The sequence below is a fragment of the Acinonyx jubatus genome, chromosome D4 (assembly GCF_027475565.1).
Source record: "Acinonyx jubatus isolate Ajub_Pintada_27869175 chromosome D4, VMU_Ajub_asm_v1.0, whole genome shotgun sequence".
Lineage (NCBI taxonomy): Eukaryota > Metazoa > Chordata > Mammalia > Carnivora > Felidae > Acinonyx > Acinonyx jubatus.
The window spans coordinates 68,585,500-68,608,502 of record NC_069391.1 but is presented as its reverse complement, the minus strand read 5'-3'; the positions used below and the strand labels follow the sequence as shown (position 1 = coordinate 68,608,502).

The 23,003-nt window shown below is 38.6% G+C and overlaps 1 protein-coding gene across 3 annotated transcripts in view; it reads right to left on the bottom strand.

Moving 5' to 3' along the window:
* Positions 1-22,792, bottom strand: part of UBQLN1 (ubiquilin 1) — a 44,845-nt gene extending 22,053 nt beyond the window's left edge. For 2 of the 3 annotated variants that reach the window (XM_027048200.2, XM_027048201.2), the window contains exon 1: positions 22,084-22,792. In XM_027048200.2, the coding sequence (XP_026904001.1) occupies positions 22,084-22,263 (180 nt within the window). In that variant the 5' untranslated portion in view covers positions 22,264-22,792. Of the gene's footprint in view, positions 1-20,741; positions 20,769-22,083 lie in introns of those variants that run through there. The other variant, XM_053205215.1, reaches the window with a different exon arrangement.
* Positions 22,793-23,003: the final 211 nt, after the last annotated feature.

The following is a 23,003-nucleotide window of genomic DNA, read 5'->3' as shown; positions in this document are numbered from 1 at the left end:
TCATATTTTTATAAAAATCACCTGTGTGCTTAGGCTTTACTCCATTGTCCAAATCAGGACATGTGAGTAGGCCAAGGAATTTACATGAACAGACTACCTCAGGGAATCACTCCAAATTTGGAAAAGAATTACATTTTAAACCACTCTACCCCAATACCCTACAAAAGTGGGTCTCAACAGATGATGGCACTATCACCAAGGGAAGTTTTAGAAATATAAGGGGTATTTTTGGTTGTCATGAGTGGGACAATGCATTAAATAACTTTTTTAAATGTTTTATTTATTTTTGAGACACAGAGAGCATGAGCAGAGGAGACGCAGAGAGAGGGGAGACAAGAGAATCCGAAGCTGACTCTGCGCAGACAGCACAGAGCCAGACGTGGGACTCAAACTCATGAGCCATGGTGAGATCATGACCTGAGCCAAAGTCGGCCACTCAACCGACTGAGCCACCCAGGCACCCCCACGTTAGATAATTTTTGAGATTTTATAAGATCTTGCAGAAGGCAGGGAAGGGAAAGCGTACAGGGATATAAATAAAACAAGATAGGCTGTATGTCCATCATTGTTGAAAATGAGAAGTTCGTATCACACTCTACCTTTGTGTATGAATGAAATTTTCCATAATCAAGTTACAACATTCAGTGTAAGCAACTGTTTTTTTTTTTTTAATTCATAAAGATAATGCAAAATTATGCTGCAGTAAATATTTTGGAGCTTTTCCATCTGAACTCTCCTTCATTTGAAAATATATGACCTTTCTCCTTTTATCTACAATAAGCAATTTCCAAATAACTAAAAAATCTTTGTTAAAACACCATATCAATAATTTGGCCAATCAACAATTTAACCATTCTCCTATTACTGACATCTCATTTCTCCCTTTGGTAGCTACTAGAAATAATAACAATACAATGAGCATAACATGTGGTTTTCTAAGGACTGAATAAAAATGTACATAAAATGCAAGTATCAGGCACACTGACGGGTCAATAAATAGTAGCTACTACTGCTCTAGCTTTTTTAATCCTCAATAACTCTGAGATAGATGGTTTTTAATCCTATTTCAGATACTGAAACAAAGAGAGGTTAAGGTTCTAATATGGCCCTCTCCTCTCATGACTTGGCTAATTAACTGCCAGGTTAGGATTCAAACCTAAGTCTGACTTCAAGGACCAATCTACCCAGCTAAACAATAATCTATTTTATATGTAAAATGAGATTAATTTAGACTTGTGTTTCTTAACCTTGAAGAAAATCTTACCTTTTCAGAATCTTTAATATCCTTCCAATGTCATTCTGAAAGTCTGTCTAACCTATAATTATATAGCATTTTGGCATATTTTAGGATTTGAAGGTAAGGTGCCAGACTAAAAAAATACATCTATATTTACATTCTGTCAAATCCCCACTAAAATAGTAAAGGATTTTCCAATGCTTTAAGGAGGTATAACTCACATATCATACAATTTGTCCATTTAAGGTGTACAGTTCAGTGGTTTTGAGTACATTTACAGATATGTGCAACCATCACACAATTTTAGAACATTTTCATCTTCTCTAAAAGAAACCAGTACGCTTTAGGTATCACCTCTCTATTCCCTCATCACTGCAACCCTTAGGAAACCACTAATCTACTTTCTATAGATTTCTCTATTCTTGACATTTCACGTAAATGCAATTATATAATATGTGGTCTTTGTAACTGGCTTCTTTTACCTAGCAAAATGTTTTCAAGGTTCATTCATATTGTAGCATGTATCAATATTTCATTACTTTTTACAGCCAAATAATATTCCATTGTATGGATATATGATGTTTTGTTTATTCATTCATCAAATGATGGGCATTTGAGTTGTTTCCACCTTTGGGCTCTTATAAAATAACGCTGCTATGAACATTTATATACAAGTTTTTGTGTGGACATAGGTTTGCATTTCTTTTGAGTATATACCTAGATGTAGCATTACCAGGTCATATGGTAACTCTTTGTCTTAACCATTTGAGGAACCACCAGAGTGTTATCCTAAGTGGCTGTGCCATTGTACATTCCCACCAGTAGTGTATAAGGATTCAATCTCTCCACATCCTCACCAATATTTATTACCTGACTTTTTAATTATAGCCATCCTGGTGGTGTTGACTGGCACTCTCCTGATAGCTAATGACACTGAATATCTGTTCATGTGCTTACTTATATATTTTCTTTAAAGAACTATCCAAATTCTTTGCCCTTTTTGAAACTGACTTGTCTTTTTATTAAGGAGTTTGCAAAAATTCTTTATGTAGTCCAGATACAAATCTCTTTCAGAGATAGGATTAGCAAAAAGAGATGACAGAACAAATTGAGACCTTTTAGTGTCAAATGGAAGACAATTTTAAAGCTGGACATCAGCTGGGCACCTGGGTCAATTAATTTAGCAGACCCAAGAGAACTGAACCCTGAACTGGCAATGCAGAAAGCTAATAGCTAGATCAGTCCCCAGCATATGTAGAATTCCCAGAAGACCAATACTGGTACCCCCAGAAGCTGAGGGCAGAGGGTAATGAAGTGAGAGATGCCTAAGGCTTAAAACAATGATGATTACTTCAAAGCCTCAGAAACAAGACACATACTCTAAGCAAGCAATTGCTTCCTCAAGCCCAACAAAAGACTGGAGGATTTTCTTCCTCTCTAGAAAGGGAACAAAGTCCTTGGACTAAAGAACGCACAAGGCACACTGAAAGCAGGAGTACACACTAAAATGAAGATTAAACGCAGACATAATACATTGTCAGTCTTTCCCCCTTCACTTCACATCGATGAGACAATGCAGGGAGGGGGGTCTTCACCATCAGGCAGGAAGACTATAATATTATAGTGTCTCCAAGGAGAATCTAACTATTATAAAAGAAAAAAACTTACAGATACGGACATAAGAGTTCTTCCCAGTTACCCTATAGCATTGGTACCCAATGGGGGTGAGTGTCCCTATCAACCCTGGGACACATTTGACAAAGTCTGAAGACATTTCTGCTTGTCACAATAAGGGTCAGTACCACTGGCGCCTGGTGGGTAGAGACCAGACATGCTGCTAAACACGCTACAATGCCCAGGGCAGCACCAACAACAAAGAACTATCCAATTCAAAATGTCACTAATGACAAGGTCGCAAAACTGCACCAGGGCTATAGTTCTCAAAGTTCTGTCCGCAGATGAGCAGCATTCACTAGTACTAGGTTAACTTGGTGGAAATGCACATTCTCAGTCCCCACCCCATATTAACCAAATCAGAAACCCCAGGGATGGGGCTCAGCAATCTATAATCTAACAAACTTCCCAGATGATTCTGATGTACACTTAAGTGTAAGGACCACTGCCTGCTCTAGGTATAACAGATGCTCCCCAAAATGTAGATAAAGAAACATATTAAATGTCATCAAAAGGATACAACCACACACACATGCAAAAAGTCCTCAACAAATAAGTTGCTAAGGAGGAAAAAGCAAAGAAAAACCTGTAGATGAAATTTTAAGTGCACAAGGAACACTCACCAAGATAGACCATAAATTGGGTAATAAAAAAAACCCTGGAAGGGTTCCTAGGTGGCTCAGTCGGTTAAGCGTCCGACTTCAGCTCAGGTCATGATCTCATGGTTCATGAGTTCAAGCCCCTCGTCAAGCTCTGTGCTGATGGCTCAGAGCCTGGAGCCTGGTTCAGATTCTGTGTCTCCTCGCTCTCTGCCCCTCCCCCGCTCATGCTTTGTCTCTCTCTCTCTCAAAAATAAATTTAAAAACATTTTAAAAATTAAAAAAAAAAAAAAAGGAATAAAAGGGAACCACTTAGACCTGATAAAGTGCATGTAGGAAATATCTGCAGTTAACATCATACTTAACAGTGAACAACTGAATGCTTTCCCACTAAGATCAGGAACAAAGCAAGGATGTCCCCCCCTGCCCCGAATCACCACTACCCCCACAATCACCACTACTCTACTCAACACTCAATCACCCCTACTCTACTCAACATAGTATTGAAAGTCCCAGTCGAGGCAACAAGGCAGGAAAAGAAAGAACGGCATAGATACTGGAAAAGAAAAACAACAAAAACAAGCAATCTATCAGTCCCTTGCAATGTATGAGCCTTACCCACATCCCACTTCAGAAAGAAATCTCTTTATTTTGGGAGGGAGAGGGAGGGAGAGAGAGGGAGAGGGGGAGAGAGGGGGGAGGGAGAGGGAGGGAGGGAGAGAGAAAGACAGCGTAAGCTGGGGAAAGGCAGAGAGAGAATCTCAAGCAGGTTCCACACTGTCAAGGTCAGAGCCAGACGTGGGGCTGAAACTCATGAACCAGGAGATCATGACCTGAGCTGAAATCAAGAGTCAGACGCTTAACCGACTTAGCCACCCATGCGCCCCCCAAGAAGTCTTTTTAAGCAAATGAGAAAACAAACCAGACTGACAAAAATTATCTGCAAAAGATCCATCAGATAAAGGACTGTTATCCAAAATATATGAAGAACTAAAACTCAACATAACAACCAATTAAAATACCCCAATTAAAAAAAAAGGGGGCAAAAGACTTTGATACCTCACCAAAGATGATAATACAAAATGCAAACAAGCCTGTGAAAGATATTCCACATCATATGCTATTAGGGAACTAAAACATAAAACAAGGAGATCGCACCATACTCTTATTGCAAGCAAGGATGTAGAACAGGAACTCATTCATGCTGATGATGTACCATTTGGTTTAGTCACTTTGGAAGACAGTTTGGCAGCTTCTTATTAGGCCAAACAATACTCTTACCATTTGATCCAGCAATTGTGCTCCTTGGCATTTACTCAAGGAAGTTAAAAACTTATGTCCACACAAAAGGAGAAAATCAGAAGCTAAGAAGTATTGACAAATGATAAAAGCTGCAAACTTATGTCCACACAAAAAACCTGCAAAAAGATGTTTATAGTTTTATTCATTACTGTCAAAACTCAGGAACAACCAAGATACTCTTCAGGTGAATAAATAAACTGTGGGATATCCAAACAATGGAATGTTCTTCAGCGCTAAATAGATATGTATTTATAAAATCATGAAAAGACATGAAGGAAACTTAAATGCATATTAGCAAGTCAAAACAGCCAATCTGAAGAGGCCACATACTGTATAATTCCAACAATACGACATTCTAGAAAAGGCAAAATTATGACGATCAGTGGTTGCTAGGGGTTAGGAAAGGAAGATGAATAGGCAGAGTACCTGTCATTACACATTTGTCAAAACCCACAGAATGTAAAAACACCAAGAGTGAATCTTAAAGTACAGACTTTAGGTGATATGTGTCAGTTGAGGTCCATAAATTGTAACAAATGTACTACTATGGAGTGCGGGGGTGAGGGGGAGCAGGGGTTATGGAACCTTTACTTTCCACTCAATATAAAACTGCTCTAAAAGATAAAATTTTTTGAAAAAAGTAAAAAAATGTAATAAATTCATGCTATCATTATGCTAAAAAATCATTTTGTGACAACAGGGAAATTTTGAACTGATTAAATTAAGGAATTATTCATTGGTAAGGCAGGATAATGTATTGATGTCTTTTAAAAAGGCTCCTTATTTTTTAGAGATACATGCTGAAATGTTAAGGGATGAAATAATATAATACATGAGAGAGGCATCAAAATGATGAGGAAGAGGGAGGTACCTTAAGGGAAAGTATACCTGAAACAAGACTGCCTTTAAGATCAACAGTCAAAGCTGAGTACAGGATTCCTGAAGGTGTAACTTATTGTTGTATCTACTTCTTTGACTTGAAATCACCCATAATTAAAAAAATTAAAAATTTAGAAAAGAAAACTATAACAGGCCTAAAACTTTACATACAGTAAAAAAAAAAAAAAAAAATCCCTCAAAATAAAACATTTTCAGACACACAAAAACAGATTTTGTTACCTGGCATACACAGACTACAGGAAATGTTAATGTGTTCCTCAGACAGAAGAAAATGATCCTAAATGAAGGAATAAAAATTGGAAAGGATATATACACCAGTAAATCAAAATGAAAATTGGTTGTATAAAGCACTAATAATACAGCCTTGTGTTATAAGAAAGTCAAGTCTAGTCCAGAGGTGCGTTAAATGGAGCTCAACTGTTCTAAGGTCCTTGCACTAACTGGGAAGAAGTACAAGTACTTAACAATTTAGACATTTTATAAATTAAAATGCATAAAATAATCTCTAGAATAACTACTAGAAGAATAGTAAAAAAGGCTTACATCTACCAACCTAATAAAGGGGATAAATGAAATAATACAAAACAAAATTAAAAAAACAGTATAAAACAAACAGGAAAAATAAAAATCAAACAGTATAATGGTAAATGTAAACCAAATTTAGCAGCAATTACATTAACAGACAGTATGTTAAAAAGACAACCAGACTGGATTTAAAAACAACTTCATGTTGGGGCACGTGGGTGGCTCAGTCAGTTGAGCGTCCAACTTCAGCTCAGGTCATGATCCCGCGCTTTGTGGGTTTGAGCCCTGCATCGGGCTCTGTGCTGCAGCTCAGACCCAGGAGCCTGCTGCGGATTCTGTGTGTGTCTGTGTGTGTCTGTGTGTGTCTGTGTGTGTCTCTATCTGCCCCTCCCCTGCTTGCACTCCATCTCTGTCTCCCCAAAATAAATAAATATTAAAAAAAAATGTTTTTTAAACAACTTCACGTTGCTTAAAAGTGATATACCAAAACGGTAAAGAAAAAATACAAAGAATGGGTGTAACCAAAGAAAGTTACTGAGGCTATTCTAATCAACAAAACAGGCTTTAATACAAAAGCAACTAGGTCATTTCAACATGCTGAAGTGTTAAACTCACAAGATAAAGCTTTAAAAGTATAAAAGAAAAACAGACAAATCCAAAAGTAGTACAATAAGATCTCAGCACATTTACCTCAGTAACTGATAGAAAACAGGTCAAAAAAAAAAAAGTTAAAAAGATTTGAACGTAATTAACAAATGACCTAACTGTAACATATAGAACACTGCACTCAACAAATGCAGAATATACATCCTTTTTAAGTAAATTTATAAAATTAGACCATATACTCTGCCATAAAGCAAGTCAACATATTTCAAGTTAAACCAAGCATGTACTATGACCACATGCAAATTAAACACTATAGTGCAGGGGTGCCTGGGTGGTTCAGTCGGTTAAGCGGCCAACTTCGGCTCAGGTCATGATCTCGCGGTCTGTGAGTTCTAGCCCCGCGTCGGGCTCTGTGCTGACAGCTCAGAGCCTGGAGCCTGCTTCATATTCTGTGTCTCCCTCTCTCTGACCCTCCCCTGTTCATGCTCTGTCTCTCCCTGTCTCAAAAATAAATAAACGTTAAAAAAAAATTTTTTTTTAAACACTATCGTGCAATAAAATAGTACCAACGAGAGAAGTCAATAAAGTTCTGGTACAACTGTAAAAGATTTCCTAAGTGGTACCCAAAAAGATGTAACCCTTAAAAAAAAAAGGCAGGGGTGCCTGGCTGGCTCAGATGGTTAAGCACCAGACTTCAGCTTGGGTCACGATCCCATGGTCGTGGGTTCAAGCCCTGCGTCGGGCTCTGTGCTGACAGCTCTGAGCCTGGAGCCTGTTTCAGATTCTGTGTCTCCCTCTCTCTACGCCCCTCCCCTACTCATGCTCTGTCCCTGTCTCTCAAAAATAAACACTAAAAAAGAAAAGGCAAAATAAATTGAACTATCATTATCAGATAAGCAACAGAGAGAAAATACCTAAAACACCAACAATCAAGAGAGCTTGAATCCAGACTTCATACAGGACGTGTACAAATCAACAAGTCAAAACCCAATTAAAAAATTATCAAGAGACTAAAACAAGAACTCACAAAATAAAAGCTAAATGGCTAACACACAGGAAAAGGTACTTATCCTAATTAATTAACAATCAAGTAACTTCAAATTAAAACCAGTGATACACTCACAGGATGATTCGACTCAAAAGGCCAGGAAAGTGTTGTAGAGGATGTGGAATCCACATACATTACAGGTAGAAACATAAATTGGTATGTTTTGGAAAAATATTTTGAAGTAGAAGCTGAACCTATGCTTACCCTACTGACACAACAATTTCACTTATGGTATTTTATCTAACAAATTATGTGTCCACAGGTACACCAACAGACATGTTCAAGGAAGCTCAAACCAGTATTCTTTGTTATTAGCCAAAAACATTACACAATCCAACTGTGCTTTAACTACAGAACTGTGGTATACTTAAGATATTACACACAATGACAACAAATGAACTACAGCCACATGTCATCATGGATCCCTCAATGCAGAGCAAACCCAATCACAAATAAAGATAAATTGTGTGATTTCATTTATATATAAAATTTTTATAAAGGGAGAGACAAAATCCATAATGTCAAAAGTGAGGATAGTAGTTACCTCTGGGAGGTGGTGGCTGTAAGGGATCACAAGGTGACTTCTGCGGGATTGGACCTTTGTGCTAATACATGGAACTGTACATTCATGATGGGTGCATTCTTCTGTACTATACATCAATTAAAAATAGGTATAATAGTTGATTGTGAATACCCTACACTAAGAAACAGAAAGAAATCAAAACACAGGAGACCAATTTTCCTGGGCACTCCAATTTCAAATGACTCAACTGGCCAGGAAGCTAACATAACTAACATATATACCTTGTCTGTGGTAGGTTATCTGAAAGGAACTGAAGATGAAGATGCTCTAGTTTTAGGTAGTGGACCAGATACAAGACATGGAAATCACAACAGAGACGATCACCCCAAAATAAGACATGGTGTTGCCTGTGAGCATCATATCTGGCAGAGACAGTTAAGACAGGTGATACAAAAGAGCCATAACCTCAAAAGCTTAAAGAACAGCAGTGAATAGTTCAGTTGAGCCCTTAGTAATATTTAAGGACTGGAATCCTCCTAATGTCAGTATCTGAAGGATAATCAGAGCTTTCTGGACAGACTAGGTGCATGATACACAGTTGAAAAAGCATTTACATGAATCATTATTTGATTAAGCAGCAAAAATGTGCCTGGCACTATACACACATTATCTCATTCAATCCTCACAACAAAACCCCCAGAAACCAAACGAGTCCTGACAGACCCATAAAAAAACACTTTCTCTTACAGAATTCCAGCACTGTTGAAATAGGATCCTCCAATCTCATGGAACTCTTGGTTCTCAGGGGCACCTAAGGCAATTGGAGTAGGAGTTCATAGCACTTCATAGTCAAACTTGGAAAACATCATGTTAGAAATGGTGAGAGAGTTCAACTATACCTCTGGTACTAGACAAAGGGAAACTGTAGAATCTATCAATTATAATCCAGTTCTTATAAAAATAAATTGTAAATTTTGAACCAATGTCAAATAACTGAGACATCAGAACCACTATGAACCCAACTAGAAGACTAATGTAATATTACAGAAGACTGAAGTGACTATTCTGAGTAAATTATCCAAAGCTTGGAATAAACTAGCAAAAACCAAGGAATTAACAATTCAATTCAGCTGCCTGCCATTCCATTTAAAACAAAAGTGAATAAACCTTACTTTTAATTGTACCATTTCAAATAGATATGATATGCTTTTCCAATACTCTATGCTGTATTTTAGAAAACTTTAATCCAAATATGATCAATGTAAACAATGTTATGTTTTTATAGAAAGGCCCAAACTCTGCATACTTCAGATTTCCTTAAACTCTTATTCTGAACCATTTAGGTAGAGGGAAATAGTTTCAGCTTATAGTGGCTTCAAAATTTCCAAAAACATTTCTAACATTTGAACTTTTACCTCCATGTCTGTTTTATTTATTATATCACACTTTTACTGAACAAGAGAAAATCAGAGACTAAACACTATTGACAGAAAAAAAGGGGGGGGAGGGCACCTGGGTGGCTCAGTCGGTTAAGCGTCCGACTTCGGCTCAGGTCATGTTCTCATGGCTCAGGTCATGTTCTCATGGTTCGTGAGCTCAAGCCCCATGTTGGGCTCTATGCTGACAGCTTGGAGCCTGGAGCCTGCTTCGGATTCTGTGTCTCCCTCTCCCTCAGCCCCTCCCCCACTTGTGCTCAGTCTCTGTCTCTGTCTCTCTCTCAAAAATAAACATTAAAAAAAGAAGAAAAAAATAGCAATCTTGAAAATTGTCAAAGCTGTTTTAGACAGTCCACAGATATTATTCCTCTGCAGCAACATAAAACTTATGCAACAAATTATATAAAATGTTTCCATCTATCTAGGGAAGAATCTTAACCATAAAGGAAAGATTTTTGTAATTTCCTTTAGTTATTTCTAAACTAGATAGATAGATATTCCTATTTTTGTCCTTAGGCCCACGTGGCAACCACTAACTCAAAATGAAAAATATATGCTAGAATAGGCCTCTAAGGATCCATATTTCCTGTAAGTTTCCTATTCTGTTCTTGCACTGACAACCTACAGTAATAACCAATGGGCCAAACAGTTGAAAACCTGAAGTACTAGACATTTTCCCAATAACCAGTAGAATCAAAATCAAGTAAGTAATTTAAGTTAATGGTTTGAAATCAACCCAGCATGTACAAAACAGTCAGGAGCCACTTCTCTCAACATCATCCAAAGACAGATGTTATCGGTTATCCAGCTAACCGAAGTTTACCCCTGTGTGATCACCAAAATTATTTTACATTCTACTGAATATAATGAAACTTTTTGATAGTGCTGAGTTACTGCTGCATATATCAATTGCTGTTCTGCAATACAGTGATACTGTTCCAGATTCACTCTTAAGGTGTCCTGTATCTGCTTTTTTACCAGGCTGTCAGTTCTTAGCTTGACAGCATACCTCCTCTTCCCTCTAAATTTGCTATTTTTAAGGGGAGCAAGAGGCAAATAGGTAATCAAGAATTAGAAACCCATATAAAATAGAATGCTGAGATAATCTGAAATGAAAATGTATGCTTTAGTATATCAACTTTTATGAGAACAATCTCAGCTGTTCAGGGCCCACTTCACTTGATTCCCTGTTCTTGACTGACTGGAGGAAGAAAATCTCTCTCTCTCTCTCTCTCTCTCTCTCTCTCTCTCTCTCTCTCGCGCGCGCGCGCGCGCGCACACACACACACACACACACACACACACACACACACACACTTGCAGTGAGGGGAGGGAACAAACTGGTAAGAAACAAAGAATGTTTTTGAAACATTTAGACCTGAATTCAAATCTTGGTTTTGCCACTTACAAGTTGTTACCTTGAGGACACTCTGACCTGAGGTTTCCTTATCAGTAAAATGGAGGTAATATTTATTCTGCAGGGTTGATGGGAGAATTAAGAGATATATGTAAAATGCCTGGGGGCAGAGTACTCACACGCACTCTACATTCTAACCCAATTATGTGAGTATAAACTGAATTATAACCATTTAAAATTAAGTTAATCTGATTTTAAGTTGGCTAAAAGAAAAACTATCATCCTTTACAAATATCCCACAATCGAACCTTGCCTTTTACGGGGTGGGGGGGGCAAGTAGAAACACTTTGCAACCTTTACAAAGAAACTCTGAATACTAAAACATACATATTAATTGTATTTCTTGCAGAATCACATATTAATAGCATTCAGCAAGAATTTTCTAGTTATCTAATAATATACTGCATTCAAACATTTGCTATTTGTTTTCTAAGTCACCAAGTCTTTCAATCAGTTCCTCATTCAATATTGCTAAGATCTCTTGAAAAAACTCCATATTCAATAAATCATCTTATGTAATAGCTCATCCAGTTATCTCTCCAAATACCTGATGTCTGTCTGAGTAACCTTGTTAGTATTCTCATTAAAAAACATTGCATAAATCTTACACAAAGATGTCAAGTATGAGAAATAACGAGAGACACAACTACATAGGAAAAGGGCACCTTCTTATAAAATTGAACACTCAGCCATAAATATGATACATTATCCATAAAATACACATAAAATATTTTTACATAAAATACACAAAATATTTTTAAGAGTTTCTATGATTTAAATCTGACAAAGAATAGCAAACTAAATGTTCGACTATTCACATGCTAGGATACTATTAAAGCTTCCTTCTACTGTAAAAAATTAAGACTCCATTCACTAGCTAACAAAAGGGTGAAGGAGGAATGAAACCAATACAAGTAGAGCATGTAACTCTGAGCCAAGTACTTTATACATATTATCTCATGAAACCCTCCAAACAATCTAGTGAAGCAAGTATTATATCACATGTTAAAAATGTTGCCAATGATGTGGATGGAACTGGAGGGTATTATGCTAAGTGAAATTAGTCAGTCAGAGAAAGACAAAAATCATATGACTTCACTCATATGAGGACTTTAAGAGACAAAACAGATGAGCATAAGAGAAGGGTAACAAAAATAATATAAAAACAGGGAGAGGGACAGAACAAAAGAGACTCATAAATATGGAGAACAAACTGAGGGTTACTGGATGGGTTGTGGGAGGCGGGATAGGCTAAATGGGTAAGGGGCATTAAGGAATCTACTGAAATCATTGCTTCGCTATATACTAACTAATTTGGATGTAAATTTTAAAAAATAAAAAAATAAAGTTAAATAAAAAAAAAAAAAAGTTGCCAATGAGGCTCAAAGGTAAAAGCACCTTGCTCAAAGATCTCTCCAATTCCAGAGTCCATGTTCTCTCCAAACTGCAGACCACATTTCAATATACTTACATTAATATGCCAATATACATTTCCCCCTTTCTCAAAATACTAACAAAACTTTTATGAATAATAAATAAATAGTGGAATAAGTTAGTTCCACATATGCCAATATGGAAAGACAACAAACAAATGAAGACAGTAAAGTGTGGGTAACGATCCATCTGCCTAACAAGAATAAATAGAATATTATATGAGTACACAGATAAATACTTTTCTAGGCAGAATCTCCAAGAGTTTAAAAGCTATGAAATTTTTTATCAAATCCATTACACCCTGGTCTAGAATCTATAGCAGGTGCTTAACCAGTAAGTAAGTAAACCAAGCAGTCTATGTTGTCATATCTAGAAGACATCAAACTAGCTCATAATAGCAAAATCTACCTGGAAAAAACAGAGTTCAGATCTTCTGGGGTAATGAAAATATTCTGCAAATCAAAGGAACACACATATACACATTATGATACCTATAATGAATGGAACGTTCTGTATGCTAACCCAAAACTTTTTGCATCAAACAGATTTACAGATGATATCAACTTTAGTCCCTAAAAAAATTCCAATCCGAATTTAATGAAAAATATTTTTAAATAGTGGAAGCTGTTCTCACAGAAAAAACTGAAATAATGCCATTAGACATTTAATTACACTAAAAATAAACATCACGTTTTTGTAAGCAAATCACAGTTAAAAATATCCTCAAATAAGTACAAAATATTGCAAATAAATCTTTAAAACACTATTTGCTCACTCAATAAATACCAGTATTACTCAGTATGTGCCAAGCACCATGGGATTAGGAGGTAAGCAAGACAGCCCCTACCCCTGCAAATTCAGTATGGGGTAGGGAGGATAAAGTCCATATAATCACAAAATGGTATCACAAATAATTGGTAAGTTTGATTGGTAAGTCCAATCAAACTCTGATAAACTGGTAAATCCAATCAAACTCTGATAAACATTTAAATAAATTTTAATCATTGTATTGTACACCTGAAACTAATAATATGTTAGCTAAACTGTGTAATAACTAACTGGAATTTAAATAAAACCTTTTTAAAATATAAATAAATAAACTTTAAGGCTCTAAATCCAGCCAGAGAAAAGTCAAGGCAGCCTGGAGTAGTGGTTAGGTGTGAGCTCCAAAGTTAGTCACTGGGTTTGAATCTAGGCTCCACTATTTAATAGGTAAATGAATTTGATCACATCAACCTGAGTCTGTTTCTTCATTTAAAAAAAAGGGGGAGGGGGTAAATAATACTTTCATCATAAAGTTGTGAAACTTGGGGCTCCTGCGTGGCTCAGTGGGTTAAGAGCCTGACTTTTGATTTCAGCTCAGGTCACAATCTCACAGTTCGTGATATGAAGTCCCATATCAGGCTCCAAACTGACACTTCACAGCCTGATTGGGACCCCGTCTTTCTGTCCCTCCCCTGCTCGGGTGTGCACAGGCACCTGTACTCTCTCTCAAAATAAATAAATCAACATTTAAAAAATAAATAAAGTTGTGAAACTTAAAAAAAAAAAAAAGGTACTGTATTACACCTTGATAAGCCTAGAATATTATGTTACTATCATTAGCAGCATTGTTAAAGGCCCAGAGAGGCAAAGAGCTAGTGAGTGATATTTGGGGTAAGAAAGACATACAGATGGCTGAAATGCAGTGAATAATAGAGAAGAGATTAGCAGGGAGCAAAACATGAAGACTCTATTAGCTGTGCTATGTGATTCAGAAGTCTGTAGCCACATGTGGCTAGTCCAAATTGAGATGTGCTGTAAGTATAAAATACACACCAAATTTTGAAGACTTAGTATGAAAAAAAGGTAAAATATCTCATTTTTAAAGTCTATTTACATGTTGAAATGATATTTAGGATATGCTGGATTAAACAAAACATATTATTAAAATTACAATACCCAAAAGGTAGACCAATGCCAAGTGTCCATCAACCGATGAATGGATACACAAAATGTGGCAAGTACATACAATACAGTGTTATTCAGCCTTAAAAAGGAAGGAAATTCTAACATCTGCTACAACAGTGATGAAACTTGAGGACTTTATACAAAGTGAAATAAGTCTTAAAAGGACAAATACTTATGATTCCACTTTTATGAGATACCTAGAGTAGTCAAATTCAGAGACAGAAAGTACGATGCTTGTTGCCAGGGGCTGGTGGGAGGGGAATGGGTAGTTATTGTTGAATAATATAAAGTTATTGTTTAATTAATAAGGTACAGTTTTGCAAGATGAAAAGAATTCTGTAGACGGATGGTGGTAATGGTTGTACAAAAATGTCACTGAATTACACGCTTAAAAATGGTTGAGTGTATTTAAGGGGTGCCTGGGTGGCTCAGTCAGTTGAGCATCCAACTTCACCTCAGGTCATGATCTCATGGCTCATGAGTTTGAGCCCCACGTTGGGCTCTGAGACAGCTCAGAGCCTGGAGCCTGCTTCCCATTCAGTGTCTCATTCTTCTCTCTGCCCCTCCCCCACACATAGGGGTGTGCGCTCTCTCTCTCTCCCTTCCTCCCTCAAAAATGAACGTTAAGAAAACCTATTTAAAAAATGGTTAAGTGTATTTTAACCACAATAAAAAAAATTTTCACTATTCTTTTAAGTGACTATGAAAAAATTTAAGTTACATGAGGCTTACATTAAATTTCTACTGAACAACACTATACTTAAGCCATGGTAAAATTTTCTAGTGAGAAAGGTTTTGAGCACTAACATGACAAGATCTAGAATAGTAAGCCCTAATGCCTTAAGGCAGACGTCAGCAAACTTTCTGTAGAGGGCTAGAGAATAAATATTTTCAGTTCTGTGGATTATGTGGTCACTCTGAAAGCAATCATAAATAATAACATAAGTAAATGGACATGAAGGACCAGTATAGTTGCGCCTCCAATTATATATAGAGATACCTTAAAGCACCATATAGACACCTTAAGGCAGGTATCCATATAACTTAAGGTTATCTATCCACTATAATCAATAGCTCCTACCAGCTCAGACTGCTAAGTTTTCAGGAATTTTGAGAGCCAGTTTTAATATTGGTAGCTTAATTTCTGACAGGGTAAGAGTATTTACACCGTGATAATCAGCAAACACTACAATTCAGTGCTGACTTTCCTGAAGAAGTGGTTGACAAACATTTACCAGCACACCACTGACTGTACTAACTTCTTTCCTATGCATTTAAAATTTTATTACTTGTGAACAATCTTTGAGAAAAATGGATAATCACACGACAGTCATTCTGTGTTCTGTGGTTCATATGGAGATGATCAGCTGAGAAAAGCTATTGTAGAAGAATTACGTTCCAGCAACCAGAAACAAGTGGAACATTCTGAAGCACTCAAGAGTTGTGCTTGGAAAGTGGTAACCTAAGAGAAGAGCAGTTTAAGACAAAGCTGTGAGAAGGGCAGGAAGCCATGAGGTTATGTATATACTGCACCCAATAAAGGCTCAATAACTGGCAGCTATTATTAAATACCTATTGATGTGCATAATCGGTCTAGATTCATTTGTAAACAAATATTTACTGAGCCCAAACTATGTGCTAGGCTTTGATAACAATGATGAACAATCACACATTGTCTTTAGTTTTAGTTTTAGAAACAAGCATTAATCAAATAATCACATAAATACTAAATTTTGATGAATTACGATCAAAAAAGAGTGCTGCGAAAAAAATACAACAGGGAATACCAATCTAGTCTAGACAATCAAGGATACTTCTCTGAGAAAGTGATCTTTGCATGGAAATTAAGGGATGAGTGGGAAGAGGCAGAGTAGGAGGCATTCCAGGTAGCAAGAACAAACTGCAAAGTCCTGAGGCAGGGAAAAAAATGTAACAACACGGTCAAGGAACTAAAAAGTCGGTATGACAAGAGTCAAGCTACCAAGGAGGAAAGAACACATCAGAATGGAGAGGTAGGTAGAACTCAGATGTTGCTGACAGCTGTGGAAGAGAAAAATCCCCACCTGACCATTTCCTACCAACTCTGGGTCAATGAAGAGTATAAGATCAGGGGTGTGCTCTCCTAGCAGGAGAGCACATAGGGCCTCAAGGCCATGTTATGAAAGTCTAAGATCAATGGGGAGCTATTAGTTTCAAGTAGAGGGTAACATGATCTGATTAATGTTTTTTTCAGAGACTGCTGTAGGAGTGAATGAATGTCTGGGAGGGAGCAGCCAGAGAAGTGGGGAGACTCACCAACAAGCACTGTAAGTTTCTAGGCAAGAGGAAATGACAACTTAGTGGAGTCAATCCTCAATGTTGTAAGTACCTATTTAATCTATTAGATGCTCTCCTTATAACGATTTTTGGTTTAGGATATACCACTTTGTAAATTTGAAACCTGAGTTTTTGTTTATGCAGGTTATATCTACTGATGTTTGCTATATTAAAAATTAAAACTGAGGCATCTTTAAATATTCATTTAAAAATAATAAATTCATTACATGTCAATATAAATAACATTCTTATAAAAAGTAACTATATTTCCCCAGTGTGAAGAGTAGCATAGTTTTAAATTTTTGCAGATTACTTTAGTCTCATAACAGAAGACAACTGGATTTTCACATCTGTTGCAATATCCCACATCTTACAGCTTCTGAAAAAGTGTTGTTGATTTTTGAGAGAATTAGAGTGAGAAATACAAATAACAGAAATCTTATGAAAACAGTTTTGATCTCATGGTCCTCTTAGAAGGGTATTGGGGACCCCCCCCAGACCACACTGAGAACTGCTGTTTGCGCAATAGGAAGCCAAATAATCACGATGAGATACCACTTCACAGCCAACTAGGATGGTGATAATCAAAGACAGACAATAACAAATGTTACAGGGAATGGAATCCTCATGCATAGCTGGTGGAAATATAAAATGGTACGGCCACTTTGGAAAATAGTTTGGCAGTTCCTCAAAAAGTTAAACATAGACCTACAACATGACCCAGCAGTTCCACTCATAGGTACACACTCAACAAAAACACATGTCCACACAAAACCTTCTGAGTTATTCACAGAGCATTATTTAGAATAGTCAAAAAGAAGAACAACCCAAATGTTCATTAACTGATGAATGGAGAAATAAAATGTGATATATGCCCACACAGTGGAATATTATTCAGCAATAAAAAGGGAGAACTAATAAATGCTTTAACATGAAGGAACCTTGAAAACATTATATTAAGTGATAGAAGCCAGGCACAGGTTTTCAAAATCTGCTGTATTTTAACACTTCCAGCACATTCCAAATCAGTTCAACCATATTTTAAGCATTCAACAGCCAGATGGGCTGGTAGTACCAAAGTGGACAGCACAGTTCTGGACCCATCATAAAGTATAATGTTCAATGTTTATAATAATGACCCTGATACACTGCAATTTCCCTTAGCAAGATAAGGCTCAATTATATGCAATACAATATTTATGTTACACTGATAGTTTTCTAAAAGTTTCAAGTGATGAAAAAAATTAACTTTATTTTGAGAGAGAGAGAGCACGCATGCAGCCGCACGTGAGCAGGGTAAGGTCAGAGACAGGAAGAGAGAGAATTCCAAGCAGGCCCTGCGCTGTCAGTGCAGAGCCCAATGTGGAGCTCGATCTCATGAACCGTGAAATCACAACCTGAGCCAAAATCAAGAGTCAGACGCTTAACCACTGAGCCACCCGGGTGCCCTGAAAATGTTTTCTAAAACTTGAATATAGGCTGCCTGAATATTTCAGGTAACTATATTTCACCATCTTACACTATAACCTAGAGAGCTTACAGAATCCCAGAACAAGCTAGTTAGATGTTCCCTGGAAGCTCCTGTCCATTCTCTGCACTAATTTTAATGACTCATTGACACACACACACATGCGTGCACCCCCGACCCCCATTCTGGACTTCATCTCACTTGTTGACATTTGGAGGTCCTCAAACTATTTCCGATAGCAGAAAACGAATAATTAATAGAATAATAATCTCATACACAGGGACTTTGTGCCACCACACACTTAAACTATTTTTTTTATCTACTTATGTAAACCCCTATTAACAAAACCACCTTGAAACACACAGGTAAGTTCACATTCTAACTACCTTTAGTTAGAAATTTAAACATTACTCAATTGACTGCTCGCTGAAAAGTAAATGTCCCTTTAATTTTAAAAAAGTGTTGTTATCAACCCCAAACAAGTAATATTAAATACCAACTGTATTAAGGTATCCTGTTTCTGCCTGTTGGTTATACACACTCAAACAGAACCTGAGAGCAAAACGGGAAAATTAGTTATTACCTGACAACATATTTTACAACTGACCCAGAAAGCTTAGTTTTATCCAATTATTAGAACATTCATATAAATACCATTTCAGCATAATGAACTAACAGAATTTACATTACACAAAAACACTTACTGAAAAAGATTCCAAATTGTAGAATATGGAATTTGCCTGACAGAAAACCTATGCCTTCAATGCTCTCCTTTTAGAATTTTATCTTTATCTCTAAGATTAAATTTTTCAGTTTGAAATATTTCCCAATTTTTTACTGAACATGGAATCTTAGTATCATCAAATATATTTTAATGACAAATTTTAATCTGTAACATATAGTTTAAATCTATTAAACCCTCTAAGAAAAATTTAAGGTACAAAATGACATACTTTATTGTGCTTCAAGTAGAATTTTGCAAATCATCTGAAAACTGCTTTTCTTATACTCACATATTTTCTTGTGTTTTCCTTAACACATATAGTTAGACCCCACAAGACAGTTCAACTTGTCTTCAGGTTCTTGATGCAGTGTCACGTATTTTTTATCATGTTTTCTGCTTCAATATAAAGCATTTTTCAGAATAAAAATTCCACTGCCATCAGAATAAGTTGCTTTGGAAAAGCTTTCATTTTATCAAAATTTTACTTTGGTGACAGAATAGAAAAATTAAAATTTCCACACAATTTGGAGCACCTGGGTGGCTCGGTAGGTTAAGCATCCGACTTGGGTTCAGATCATGATCTCACAGCTTGTGAGTTCAAGCCACACGTCAGGCTCTGTGCTGACAGCTGAGCCTGGAGCCCACTTCAGATTCTCTGTCTCCCTCTCTCTCTGCCCCTCCCCTGCTCACGGCTCTGTCTCTCTGTCCTTCAAAATAAATAAACATTAAAAAAAAATTTTTTTTAATAAATAAAATATCCACAGAATTTAAAATTCTAACTTCACCATCACAAGATGTAAAAACAATCCTACAGACAGAACATCATCAAAAGACTTAAATGATTTTTCTATTTATAAAATACTGATTTTTTTCTTAGCTTATACAATAAAATGCTGAAAGCAGGTAGGAAGGTAGAAACCTGAACTAGGAATCCTAGAAAGAAGACCCCAGGGCTTCAAAAGATAATATGGCTACACACACACTAGAAAAGCTAAAATGAAAAAGACTGACACTATCAAATGCTGGCAGAGGTGTGGAGCAACAGGAACTCCCAAGCACCTCTGGTGGAACTGTAAGTTGATAGAAGCTCTTTTTAAAAACATGGCTGCTTATCAATCTAAAGCTACAACTATCCTATCACCCAGTCATTGCACTTCTAAGTACTTTACAAGAGAAAACACATCTGTCCAACAACAACAAAAATTGTACATGGGTGTTCACAGCAACCAACCACAAGCAACCCAGGTAGTCCTCAACAAGAGACTGCAGAAATTATGATGTATTCATACAGTGGAAAACAAAGCAATAAAAAGAAATTGAAAGCACACACAAGAATTAATCTCAAAACATTATGCTGACTGAAAAAATCTTCTGTGAAGTTGCAGAACAGGGAAAACTAATGGCAAAAAAAATCAAAACAGTGGTGGATGGAGGGGAGTGACTGAAGGGACTGGCAAAGAGCAAGAAGAAAATTTCTAGTCAATTATAAAGTTCTACATCTTGAGAATTATAAAGTTCTACAGCTTTGAATGACACAGGTGTATGTATGTGTGAAAAGCATTTAATGATATTTGCAACTTACTCTGAAATGCATCCAAAAAATAAAAGTGACTATTAAATGATTAGTTGTGTGATAGAGCAAATACAGCAAAATGTCAACTGCAGGTGACGAACATCAGGAATGTTCACTGTACAATTCTTTCAACTTTCCTGTATGTTGGAAAATACAAAAATGTTAAGGGAAATTTTTATAGAATACAAAAAAAAAAATGGTGATTCAGAGTAGGTGATAAAAGTTTCTCACTTGATGACACAGTCTATTTACTGCTTTACAAAACACACCACCTTTCAGAACTATATAAACCAATATCCCAATCGTTCACTGGGGGGTAGGGGAGGGGACTTATAGGTACATTTCAGGAACTGGTTCCTCAGAACCTGTTCACATTATCTGGGATGATCAGGGATCCATTCGACAATTATGGGAAATATTCTGAGATGTATATTCAACAAAAAGCTAAAACAAATTTGTTGGAATTCTTCAAGATTCTTAATTAAACAGCAAAGTTTGTATACCTGAACAGATTTTCGTAGTAAATTATTTGGTGATATTCTCTACTAACTCCAATTTTGTTCTTTTATTCGATTGTAACTGCTAGTATCTGCAAAACGTGGCTATCATCCCTCTAAAAGCAAACAAAAACCTTCCCAACGACTAGCACCTAAAGGATGATAGATAAATATACTAAAAAGAAAACAGCAAGTCATCAATGAAAGTCATCCACCTTTCTCCTCAAACCTAGTACTATTAAGATGTGAGACTGAAAGCGATTTCTACGTCACGGTTAATTTTTTTCTTGAAGATTGAAAGGTAGCAATTGCAGCAATCAAAACGCAAAACTAAAGGTACACGTGCTCCCCACCCCAAAATCTGCCTAAACCCGCAGGCAGGTAAAACAATGAGCACTCCACCCCCTCCCCCCCCTTTTTTTTTTTTTAATTCATGAGACAAAACCGCAGAGGAGGCTAGAGCGAACCCTCGCCCTAGCCCAGCCTCCACCCCGCCCGGAGCCCGGCGGTGGTCCCTTTCCTTTGTGAGGAGCCGGAGGGAGGCGGCGGGGGGCGGGGAGCTGGGGGAGGAGGCTGGTGGTCGGCGGACGCTGGAGCAGGAGGGCGCGGAGGGAAGCGGCGTCGGCGCGTCCCACAAACAGGCCGAGGGGCCCCGCCACAAGCCTCTGCGGTGTCCCAAGAAGCACACCCAGACACTTGGGTGTGATCTAATTCGGGAAGACACCCGCGAGAGGGGCCGAGCGCACCTCGGGGGGACGATCCCCTCCCAGGCCCTTCCGAAACCATCTCCTCCCGCCGCGGGCGGAGGTCCTGCCGCCACCCCCACCCGGGCCCGAGGCCAGGGCGGCCCTCACCTGCTGGACGGAGCTATTCTCGGGCACGGCGAACTCCTCCTTCTCCTTCGGGGTCTTCACGGTGACTTTCATAATCTTGGGCTCCGCGGAGGCAGCGGCCGCGGGGGCGCCGGCACCTTCGGCCGCGGCGGCGCTGTCCTGGGAGCTCGGAGGGCCGCCGCTTTCACCACTCTCGGCCATGGCGGCGGCGGCGGTGACTCAGGCGCGCAGGAGGGAGCGGGCGAGCGAGGGGGAGCCAGCAGACGGCAGAGCCGGCCGGCCCGGGCAGTGGAGAATGCTGGGCACGCCGCCTCAGTGACAACGGGTGCAGGGCCGCCCTGGCAGGCGAGGGGCCGCGGAGCTCGGTGTGGGCTCCGGCGCAGGCCCGGGTCGGGCGCTCGGCAGCCGCCGTGTGTTCAGACGCCGCTCGGTCGCAGCGACATCCGCAGCCGCCGCCGCTCTTCCTCCTCCCCGCCCCTCCCCCCACGTCCCTCGGCCGGCGCCGCGCGGGGCACGCCGGGTAACTCAGCTGGCGGCGTCGCCGAGTCATGCCCGGCCGGCCCTGCTTCCAGCTCCGGCTGCTTTACTTTCCCTCTCCCGCTCCATTGCTCAGATGGTGGGCGCAGCCAGAATGGAGGACTAAAAGCAAAGCGGGGTGGGAGAAGTCAGTTCTTTCATTTCATTCCCTTCGCCAAAAAAATTAGGTAGGGGGTTCTGGGAAGCACTGTAACGGCGCGCTGTGATGACCTCACGACTAGCGAAATTACTAGAAAGGGGGCTCGACCACTGGGCGCTGCAGCCGCGGGTGCGCCTGCGCGCTGGTGGTCCAGGTCGTGTCCCCCGCCCCCTTCATACCCCGCGGTGGCCAGGCCCAGCCCCTCCCCGCGGCGTCACGCTCGCCTCACCAGTGCGCGCTGCCGGTACCTCGACGGGTGGGGAGT